Genomic DNA, 10,988 nt, shown 5'->3' with positions numbered 1-10,988 from the left:
GTTTGAACCTGCGCAGGGAAATTCCTCATTGGATTTCAAGTCCAATGCCTTAACCACTGGGCCATCACAGCACAACAGCTACTGCGTTTTCTAATTAAATCATTGGTACAAGGCATTAGACAATTGCTTAAATTAGACATATTCTGGGGAATCATTGTCTTTGAGCCTTGAGTTGAGTTGCATCTCCCAGTGTATGTTAAAATTAACATGATGGAATCAGTGTAGTTTACAGCACAGAAGGAAACCTCTCGACCCGCCGAGCCTGCACCAGCTCTTTGAAAGATCAGTCAGTTTAATCCCACAATCCAGCTTTTCCCCATCACCCTGGAAATCAGTCCTCTTCTCTTCTCGCTATTCTCTGTTTTATGGACCTCAGAAAATTATGTATCCGCGCTGTCACTGGTCCTTTAATTCCATCACTTGAATTTTTCTAACAAGTTGATTATGTGGTATTTCACCAAATGCTTTTTAAACTCCATCTCCACAACATCAATCACATTACCGCTACCCTCATCAACTTTAGAGTTATGCAGCTAAACAGCACAGGAATAGGCCCTTTGGACCATCGTATCTGTGCCAGCTATCAAGCACCCATCTATTCGAATCCCATTTCGAGCACTTGGCCCGCAGCCTTGGATGCTATGGTGTTTCAGGTGCTCATCGAAATACTTATTAAATGTTGTGAGTGTTCCTGCCGCTACCACCCCTTTGGGAGTGTGTTCCAGTTTCTTTCTCCATTAATTCATCACAGAACATCATTTCATGAGAAAAACATCATCTGCCATGAAAACAAAACCCAGTTCATCAATTCACATCCCTTGTCAAAGAAGATTGCCCAAAGAAGTATTGTCAACAACCCACCGCTGGCCTTCCAAAGGCCAGCCCTGCTTTTGTAGCATGTGTCTGCCGAGCGGTCGGACCTAAGTGTATAGACTCAGTTCAAGGTCCAAATGAACACTGGTGTGAATGGAACGTGTGTAACCTCGAAACAGAGATGGTAACTGAGCAATGTTAACGGCTTTAAGACCGTGAAAGTGAATGTTACAGTCGGCGACGCCGCAGTGAACTGAAATGCTCAGTCATTGAGTATATTTAAGACAGAGTTTGATAGATTTCTGGGTACTGAGGGAATTAAGGGATATGGGGATAGTGCGGGAAGGTGGAGTTGAGATCAGCCATGATCTGGGTGAATGGCAGAGCAGGTTCGAAGGGCCAAATGGCCTCCTCCAGCTCCTATTTCTTATGTTCATTAAACCTCAGTCTGGTTCCTCTCGAGCTGCTGAGTGAGTGAATTAAATCTTTCTTGACAAATCACCAAGATACCAGATGACAAGTCATACCCGAAACATCATTTATTGGTTACAAATCACAACTTAGTTAAATCTGGACACACAGACACTTTATAAACATGTAGAAACACATTTAAATGTAATCAGAGTTATCCAGCAGTTCAGCACTAATAGGGAGAGTATTTCACAAAACAAGTAACAAAGATTAACCAGACGATTCAGTGATTGACTGTAAATCAACACTAATGGATGCTGAGTATTAATTACAGCAGGGACCGGAGTCTGAGCTTATAAATTGGTGAGTTTACTTGAAGAGTAATTCCTTCACTATCTGACATGTTAACAGTTGTGAACAGCCTGTCTGTCCAACAGCTCCAGTCTACGAGTGCTTAGAAACACACAGAGCTTAAACAGCCTCATTCTTGAGCTAAAGAACAGACTTTCTCCTGTCAATATAGAGTTACAGGATTGGCCTGTGATCTGTTTATTGTTCATCTTTTGTTCAGTACATTTACTGAGTTGATTTAAATTGAAAATGAGGTTTGAAGACATGATGGTCTAGTCACACATGAATGAGAGATGCTGTGGGGCAGACGCTCAGTCCAAGAGGAGCAATTGACATCAGAAATAAACCCCAACTGTCAGAATGAACGTGGTTCAGTCCTGGCTATGATTAACAGCAGCAACAGCAGAATCCAACCCCTGTAATTGTCTGTGAACTCGCTGGTGTCTCAGCAGATAGGATGGCTGAGTGAATCCCTTCCTGCACACGGAGCAGATGAATGACCTCTCCCCAGTGTGAATGAACTGGTGTGACACCAGGTGGGATGACTGAGTAAATCTCTTTCCACATACGGAGCAGGTGAATGGCCGCTCCCCAGTGTGAACACGCTGGTGCATCAGCAGGGTGGATGAATGAGTGAAACCCTTCCCACAATCAGTGCAGGTGAATGGCCTCTCCCCGGTGTGAATTCGTTGGTGTTTCAGCAGGTTCCCTGACAGACAGAATCTCTTCCCACAATCAGAGCAGGTGAATGGCCGCTCCCCAGTGTGAACTCGCTGGTGTGTCAGTAGGGTGGATGAACGAATGAACCCCTTCCCACACTCAGTGCAGGTGAACGGCCTCTCCCCCAGTGTGAATTCGCTGGTGTGTCAGTAGGGTGGATGAACGAATGAATCCCTTCCCACAATCAGTACAGGTGAACGGCCTCTCCCCAGTGTGAATTCGCTGGTGTGTCAGCAGGTTTGATAACTGAGTGAATCCCTTCCCACACTCAATGCAGGTGAACGGCCGCTCCCCAGTGTGAACTCGCTGGTGTGTCAGTAGGGCGGATGAACGAATGAACCCCTTCCCACAATCAGTACAGGTGAACGGCCTCTCCCCAGTGTGAACTCGTTGGTGTGTCAGCAGGTTTGATAACTGAGTGAATCCCTTCCCACACTCAATGCAGGTGAACGGCCTCTCCCCAGTGTGAACTCGTTGGTGTGTCAGCAGGTTTGATAACTGAGTGAATCCCTTCCCACACTCAGTGCAGATGAACGGCCTCTCCTCAGTTTGACTGTGTCGATGAGTTTCCAGCTCAGACGTGTAATTTAATTCTTTCTCACGGTCCCCACATTTCCACAGCTTCTCCCCAGTGTGACTGCACTTGTGTCTCGACAGGCCAGCTGATCGGCTGAAGCCTCGTCCACACACAGAACACGTGTACGGTTTCTCCACACTTTTTGCTTCCATGATCAAAGGCCGATGATATTCAGATCCTGATGAATCGAGTGACTGTCACATCTTGAGGTGATGTTTGAGTTTCCTGTCCGCAAATCCTCCCTTTCTAATACCCTGTAACATGAAGTTACAACAGGAAAAAGGGAGTGAGAGAGAACCCACAAAAACACAAAGACAAGTTGTGAAATTGAGCTGAATGAATCTGGTAATTTGTGGGACCAGAACAGAGAGTGGGCGGGGCTTCAGGGTCCCAGTGAGCAGGAGAGAAAATCATTGACTCATTAATTTTATTCTCACTCAGCACACAGGGGCTGGAGAACTGAACCGAGCCACAGTCGAGGGAGGGAGAAAACTGGCAGAGGAGGAAAGAAATGGTGCAGATGGTGTCATGGGTTTGGATTTCAGCACAGGGAGGAGGGAGAGTGTGTGGGACTGCGATTTACAGCTTTGGGGAAACAAGAGAGGAATAAAATGTTCCATAGGATCTCGAATTGTCTGTTCTGAATTTCTATCCTGTACTGACAGTGATGACTTTTATTACCTCCTTTTACAGGGTATTAGGAGAGGATTTACACACATTGATTTGATGCTCACTCTGCACACAGGGGCTTTCGCACCATCTCTCCTGAAGGTGCTGGGGTCACTGTTTACATCCCACTGAACTGTAAGAAAGAATATCTTATTAGATGATATTAAAGATAGTATTATATTATAATAATATAACGAGAGGCCGTTCACCTGCTCCGTCTGTGGGAAGGAATTTAATCGATATCCAAAATGCTGAGACACCAGTGAGTTCACAAGTGACTGTAGCTGTTGCATTCTGTAATTATTGCTGCTGTTAATCACATCCAGGACTGAACCATATTCATTCTGACAGTGGGGTTTATATCTGCTGTGTTAATATTCTTTACAGCTGGGGTGGTGTTTAATATTCCAGCAATTGGTTTGAACAAAGAACAAAGAAAATTACAGCATAGGGACAGGCCCTTCGGCCCTCCAAGCCTACGCTGATCCAAATCCTCTATCTAAACCTATTTTCTAAGGGTCTGTATCTCTTGACTTCCAGCCCATTCATGTATCTGTCTAGATACATCTTAAAAGACGCTATCGTGCCCGCATCTACCACCTCCGCTGGTAATGCGTTCCAGGCACCCACCACCCTCTGCGTAAAGAACTTTCCACGCATATCCCCCCTAAACTTTTCCCCTTTCACTTTGAACTCGTGTCCCCTTGTAATAGAATCCCCCACTCTGGGGAAAAAGCTTCTTGCTATCCACACTGTCTATACCTCTCATGATTTTGTACACCTCAATCAGGTCCCCCCTCAACCTCCGTCTTTCTAATGAAAATAATCCTAATCTACTCAACCTCTCTTCAGAGCTAGCGCCCTCCATGCCAGGCAACATCCTGGTGAACCTCCTCTGCACCCTCTCCAAAGCATCCACATCCTTTTGGTAATGTGGCGACCAGAACTGCACGCAGTATTCCAAATGTGGCCGAACCAAAGTCCTATACAACTGTAACATGACCTGCCAACTCTTGTACCCAATACCCCGTCCGATGAAGGAAAGCATGCCGTCTGCCTTCTTGACCACTCTATTGACCTGCGTTGCCACCTTCAGGGAACAATGGACCTGAACACCCAAATCTCTCTGTACATCAATTTTCCCCAGGACTTTTCCATTCACTGTATAGTTCACTCTTGAATTGGATCTTCCAAAATGCAACACCTCGCATTTGCCCTGATTGAACTCCATCTGCCATTTCTCTGCCCAACTCTCCAGTCTATCTATATTCTGCTGTATTCTCTGACAGTCCCCTTCACTATCTGCTGCTCCACCAATCTTAGTGTCGTCTGCAAACTTGCTAATCAGACCACCTATACTTTCCTCCAAATAATTTATGTATATCACAAACAACAGTGGTCCCAGCACGGATCCCTGTGGAACACCACTGGTCACACGTCTCCATTTTGAGAAACTCCCTTCCACTGCTACTCTCTGTCTCCTGTTGCCCAGCCAGTTCTTTATCCATCTAGCTAGTACACCTTGGACCCCATGCGCCTTCACTTTCTCCATCAGCCTACCATGGGGAACCTTATCAAACGCCTTACTGAAGTCCATGTATATGACATCTACAGCCCTTCCCTCATCAATCAACTTTGTCACTTCCTCAAAGAATTCTATTAAGTTGGTAAGACATGACCTTCCCTGCACAAAACCACAAATCCCTCAGTATCTTCTCCAGCAGCTTCCCTACCACTGACGTCAAGCTCACCGGTCTATAATTACCTGGATTTTCCCTGCTACCCTTCTTAAACAAGGGGACAACATTAGCAATTCTCCAGTCCTCCGGGACCTCACCCGTGTTTAAGGATGTTGCAAATATATCTGTTAAGGCCCCAACTATTTCCTCTCTCGCTTCCCACAGTAACCTGGGATAGATCCCATCCGGACCTGGGGACTTGGACACCTTAATGCCTTTTAGAATACCCAACACTTCCTCCCTCCTTATGCCGACTTGACCTAGAGTAATCAAACATCTGTTCCTAACCTCAACATCCGTCATGTCCCTCTCCTCGGTGAATACCGATGCAAAGTACTCGTTTAGAATCTCACCCATTTTCTCTGACTCCACGCATAACTTTCCTCCTTTGTCCTTGAGTGGGCCAATCCTTTCTCTAGTTACCCTCTTGCTCCTTATATATGAATAAAAGGCTTTGGGATTTTCCTTTACCCTGTTTGCTAAAGATATTTCATGACCCCTTTTAGCCCTCTCAATTCCTCATTTCAGATTGCGCCTACAATCCCGATATTCTTTCAAAGCTTCGTCTTTCTTCAGCCTCCTAGACCTTATGTGTGCTTCCTTTTTCCTCTTAGCTAGTCTCACAATTTCACCTATCATCCATGGTTCCCTAATCTTGCCATTTCGACCCCTCATTTTCACAGGAACATGTCTCTCCTGCACGCTAATCAACCTCTCTTTAAAAGACTCCCACATATCAAAAGTGGATTTACCTTCAAACAGCTGCTCCCAATCTACATTCCCCAGCTCCTGCCGAATTTTGGTATAGTTGGCCTTCCCCCAATTTAGCACTCTTCCTTTAGGACCACTCTCGTCTTTGTAACTTTGTAACTTTTACTCTTCAAATCCCTTTGGGCTATTCGCAGGGTTTTGTGGGATGAAACCAAACAGTGATTTACTTGTACTTTTGGCAATTTTGTATATTATATTCACTGCTCACAATGAGATCTGTTCTACATTGGGAAGAGCAAACACAGATAGGGTGATCACTTTGAGAACCATCTCCATTCAGTCTGCAAGCATGTTCCTGAGTTTCCAATCACTTCCCATTTTAATTCTCCATCCCACTCCCACTCTGATCTCTCTGTCCTCGGCCTCCTGCCCTGTTCCAATGGGAGCTCGAGGAACAGGACTTGACAACCTTCCGGACTCAACATTGAGTTCCGCAGTTTCTGTAACAGAGAGTTGTCGGGATCTGGAACGCCCCACCTGAACAAGGTGGTTGAACCTGATTCTATCAGTCATTTTAAAAGGGAGTTGACAGGTATTTGAGAATGAGGGACTTACAGGCTTACAAACACCAAGTGGGTGTGTGGGACTAAACACAACTGCTCTTTCAAAGGACCAGCACAAGCACAAAGGGTTAAATGGCCTCCTTCTGTGCTGTAAGTTTCTATGATTCTAGGAGTTGGCCATTTAGACCCTCGAGCCTGTTCCACCAGGCAATGAGATCATGGCTGATCTGTGATCTAACTCTATATACCCGACTTTGTCCCATTTCCATTAATACCTTTGGTTAACAAAGATCTATCAATGTCAGATTTAACATGAACATTGATCTCGCATCAACTGCTGTTTGTGGAAGAGAGTTTCAAAGTTGTACCACCTTTTGTGTGTAGAAATGTTTCCTAACTTCACTCCTGAAAGGTCTGGCTCTAACCTTTACTCTACATCTCCGAGTTCGACACTCCAGAACATCCAGCCCATGGGCCAGAATCCAGCCTGCCAATGGTATCCATCGGACCTGCCAAAACATTCAGTGACTGACAATGATTACAGCTCCTTTACCAACATGTCGGAGACGCCTCACTGCACATGTCCTCCTTTACCAAGATGACAGACAAGCTTCAGTACCTGATATTTTGGCTCCTTTACTAAGATGGCGGTGCCCGGGCTGAGCTGCTTCTCTGCCGGCGCTTCCCGCCCAAACTCCATATCCAGTGCAGCCTTCCCGGCCGTGAGCTCAGGACCCAGGCCAAGCACTGGCTCTGCCTGCGTACAGACTCGGCCTGGGCCTCAGGCTCTTCATCACCGTCTGATGAGGTGCAGGCCCAGCAGCAAGATGCAGTGGTAACCGTGCCCTGGGAGCAGGCTGCCATGGTGACCGGGCCCCGGGAGCAGGGCGCCGGGGTGACCGGGCCCCGGGAGCAGGCTGCCGTGGTGACCGGGCCCCGGGAGCAGGCTGCCGGGATGACCGGGCCCTGGGAGCGGAGCAGAGAGACAGAGGCCGACAGAGAGACAGAGAGAGCGGGGGGGAGAGCGAGAGAGCGGGGGGGGGAGAGCGAGAGAGCGGGGGGGAGAGCGAGAGAGCGGGGGGGAGAGCGAGAGAGCGGGGGGGAGGGCGAGAGAGCGGGGGGAGGGCGAGAGAGCGGGGGAGAGGGCGAGAGAGCGGGGGAGAGGGCGAGAGAGCGGGGGAGAGGGCGAGAGAGCGGGGGAGAGGGCGAGAGAGCGGGGGCGAGGGCGAGAGAGCGGGGGAGAGGGCGAGAGAGCGGGGGAGAGGGCGAGAGAGCGGGGGAGAGGGCGAGAGAGCGGGGGAGAGGGCGAGAGAGCGGGGGAGAGGGCGAGAGAGCGGGGGAGAGAGCGAGAAAGCGGGGGAGAGAGCGAGAGAGCGGGGGAGAGAGCGAGAGAGCGGGGGAGAGAGCGAGAGAGCGGGGGAGAGAGCGAGAGAGCGGGGGAGAGAGCGAGAGAGCGGGGGAGAGAGCGAGAGAGCGGGGGAGAGAGCGGGGGAGAGAGCGGAGGAGAGAGCGAGAGAGCGGGGGAGAGAGCGAGAGAGCGGGGGAGAGAGCGAGAGAGCGGGGGAGAGAGCGAGGGAGAGAGCGAGAGAGCGGGGGAGAGAGCGAGAGAGCGGGGGAGAGAGCGAGAGAGCGGGGGAGAGAGCGGGGGAGAGAGCGAGAGAGCGGGGGAGAGAGCGAGAGAGCGAGAGAGCGGGGGAGAGAGCGGGGGAGAGAGCGGGGGAGAGAGCGAGAGAGCGGGGGAGAGAGCGAGAGAGCGGGGGAGAGAGCGAGAGAGCGGGGGAGAGAGCGAGAGAGCGGGGGAGAGAGCGAGGGAGAGAGCGAGAGAGCGGGGGAGAGAGCGAGAGAGCGGGGGAGAGAGCGAGAGAGCGGGGGAGAGAGCGAGAGAGCGGGGGAGAGAGCGAGAGAGCGGGGGAGAGAGCGAGAGAGCGGGGGAGAGAGCGGGGGAGAGAGCGAGAGAGCGGGGGAGAGAGCGAGAGAGCGGGGGAGAGAGCGAGAGAGCGGGGGAGAGAGCGAGAGAGAGAGCGAGAGAGCGGGGGAGAGAGCGAGAGAGCGGGGGAGAGAGCGAGAGAGCGGGGGAGAGAGCGAGAGAGCGGGGGAGAGAGCGATTCTGGGTACTGCCTGTGCGCAGTTTGCAAATTCTCCCTGTGACCGCGTGGCGTTTCACTGGGTGCTCCGGTTTCCTCCCACAGCCAAAGATTTGCAGGTTGATAGGTAAGTTGGCCATTGTAAATTGCCCCTCGTGTCGGTAGGTGGTAGGGAATATGGGGTTACTACAGGGTTAGTATAAATGGGTGGTTGTTGGTCGGCACAGACTCGGTGGGCCAAAGGGCCTGTTTCTGTGCTGTATCTCTGAATAAAATAAATAGAGAGAGCAGGAGACAGGGAGAGTGTGAGATCAACATCTCTCCTCACAAATGGAATCTATCTGGAATTCTCTGCATCGCTACATCAAGTGTGCAGGTAGACAATGTCTACGACTGCAAGCAAAAACCATGCCAGGTAACTCACTAAATCAGTGTTCAACGTAATGTTGGGAAAGTAAGTTAATACATTAGTTTCCTCATTTAAAGCTTATTCACAAAAATGCACATTTTTGTTATTTTGATGAACAGTCAAATAAATTTCTAACACCTTTACCTTTCTGAACGTTGCTCACCTCTGGCCCCCTATGCAGGACAACATTTTGAATGTAGCCCCTCATGCAAAAAGACTGGACACTCCTGATCTATACTATCAGTTCTAACATCCTGAAAATTTCCAGGTTGTCAGAAGGGAAAGAGAGAGGCAATATATGCTTAATGGCACAGATCCAGAGTGTGCAGGGACAGAGAGACCTGGGGGTTCATATGTCTAGATCATTGAAGGTGGCAGGACATATTGAGAACAGTTAGCAAAGAATACGGGATCTTGGGCTTGATAAATAGAGGTATTGAGTGCAAAAGCAGGGAAGTTAAGGGAAACTTTTATAAAACTCTGGTTCAGCCACAACTAGAGTATTACATCCAGTTCTGATCACCACACTTTAGGAAGGATGGGAAGGTCCTTGAGAGGGTGCAGAGGAGATTTACCAGAATGGTTCCAGGGATGAGGGAATTTAGCTACAAGGTTAGGTTGGAGAAGCTGGGATTGTTCTCCTTGGAACGCGGGACTGGGAGCTTCTTATTGGGGGTGTTGAGGCCGACATCGGCTGTTTCTGAAGCCTCCCTGCACATCCACCAGCTTCATTCCTCCCCTGCACTCGGCGATTTCTCACCCACTGAGGATCTGACACGACTGCTTCCGTCCAGCTCGAGCACCTTCACTGCCTTTGATTTTGTGAGCAACTCGTGCAATGAAACAAAAGCAAAGTCCTGCAGATGCTGGAAATCTGAAATAAAAGGAGAAAATGCTGGAAATACTCAGCAGGTCTCTGTGAAGAGAGAAACATATTTAATGTTTCAGGCACATCAAACAGCCAGTGCCTGCAGCCTGGAACTCGGAGTGGGAGAGGGAGGAAGAATGAGGAGAAACAATATAGTCCAACATTCACAGCAACCTACAATCCACCGACATTACCGGGATAGGGAGACAGAGTTTAGAAACACTCAGCAACACGACTCCAGTAAAAGATCCCAGGAGGAAAAGGGGGAGCAGTGTGTGTACCTGCCCTGATATCCCCCTCCCCAGGCCTGTCAGTCAAACCCCCCACTCCTCCCAGTCCACAGCGCAGCCTAGCAGCTTCCTGCACCTTGAGCCAGCCCTGCCCAGGTGTGGCCCCGTCCAAGGGGAGTCTTTGTGGAACCAGGGAGTGGGGGAGGAGGGACCTCCTGCCCTGTGCTGTGTCCCAAATGGTTCCTCCCTCCCTCCAGGCCCCTTTATAACTGAGCTCAGTTTCCCGCAGCTGCCGCCCGCTCGGTGCAAACACAGGACCGGGAGTTTGTTATTGGGGGTGTTGAGGCCTACACCGGGTGTTTCTGAAGCCTCCCCGCCCACCAGCCGCCACTTACCGGCTGCAGAAGCGACTCACAAGCGTCTCTCCGCCGCCTTCGAACAGTGATCCGCAATGCGCCTGCGCACCCGGGACTTAACCTCTGAGCTCACAATATCCAGTTGATTGACTGCAACTCCGGACCAATAGGAAAAGGGGGCGGGACAGGAGGACAGATTCTGCGCAGTTCCTCCCTCATTTGCTTCTCTTTGAAAGCCCGAGGATGAATCCATCAGCATCCGGGACCTGTCAGCCCGCAGCTCCATTAGTTCCTTTTCATAAAACTGTCTCATTCCCTTTGAAATGTTTCAATTAAACCTGCCTCCACCACACTCTCAGACAGTGCATTCCACACATTAACCACTCGCTGGGTGGAAAAGTTTTTCCTCATGTTATTTTTGTTTCTCTTCCCAATTACTTTCAATCTGTTCCCTCTCGTCCTCCATCCTTTCACCAGTGGGAACAGT

The 10,988-nt window shown here is 49.6% G+C and overlaps 1 protein-coding gene across 4 annotated transcripts; it reads right to left on the bottom strand.

The window, feature by feature from the left end:
- Positions 1-2,340: 2,340 nt before the first annotated feature.
- Positions 2,341-9,921, bottom strand: LOC137362121 (zinc finger protein 239-like). Of its 4 annotated transcripts, none has more exons than XM_068026626.1 (3): positions 9,808-9,921; positions 3,607-3,674; positions 2,341-3,126 (listed from the first exon to the last, which is right to left on the bottom strand). In XM_068026626.1, exon 3 carries the CDS (start codon positions 3,022-3,024, stop codon positions 2,395-2,397), a length of 630 nt encoding a protein of 209 aa, XP_067882727.1. In that variant the 5' UTR covers positions 3,025-3,126; positions 3,607-3,674; positions 9,808-9,921; the 3' UTR covers positions 2,341-2,394. The 4 variants fall into 4 exon arrangements, with proteins under 4 accessions (XP_067882727.1, XP_067882729.1, XP_067882728.1 ...); XM_068026628.1 differs by lacking the exon at positions 9,808-9,921 and adding an exon at positions 9,623-9,687; XM_068026627.1 differs by lacking the exon at positions 9,808-9,921 and adding an exon at positions 9,192-9,265.
- Positions 9,922-10,988: the final 1,067 nt, after the last annotated feature.

The sequence above is a fragment of the Heterodontus francisci genome, unplaced genomic scaffold (genome assembly GCF_036365525.1).
Source record: "Heterodontus francisci isolate sHetFra1 unplaced genomic scaffold, sHetFra1.hap1 HAP1_SCAFFOLD_2297, whole genome shotgun sequence".
Lineage (NCBI taxonomy): Eukaryota > Metazoa > Chordata > Chondrichthyes > Heterodontiformes > Heterodontidae > Heterodontus > Heterodontus francisci.
This window is presented reverse-complemented; position numbering and strand designations above follow the sequence as displayed.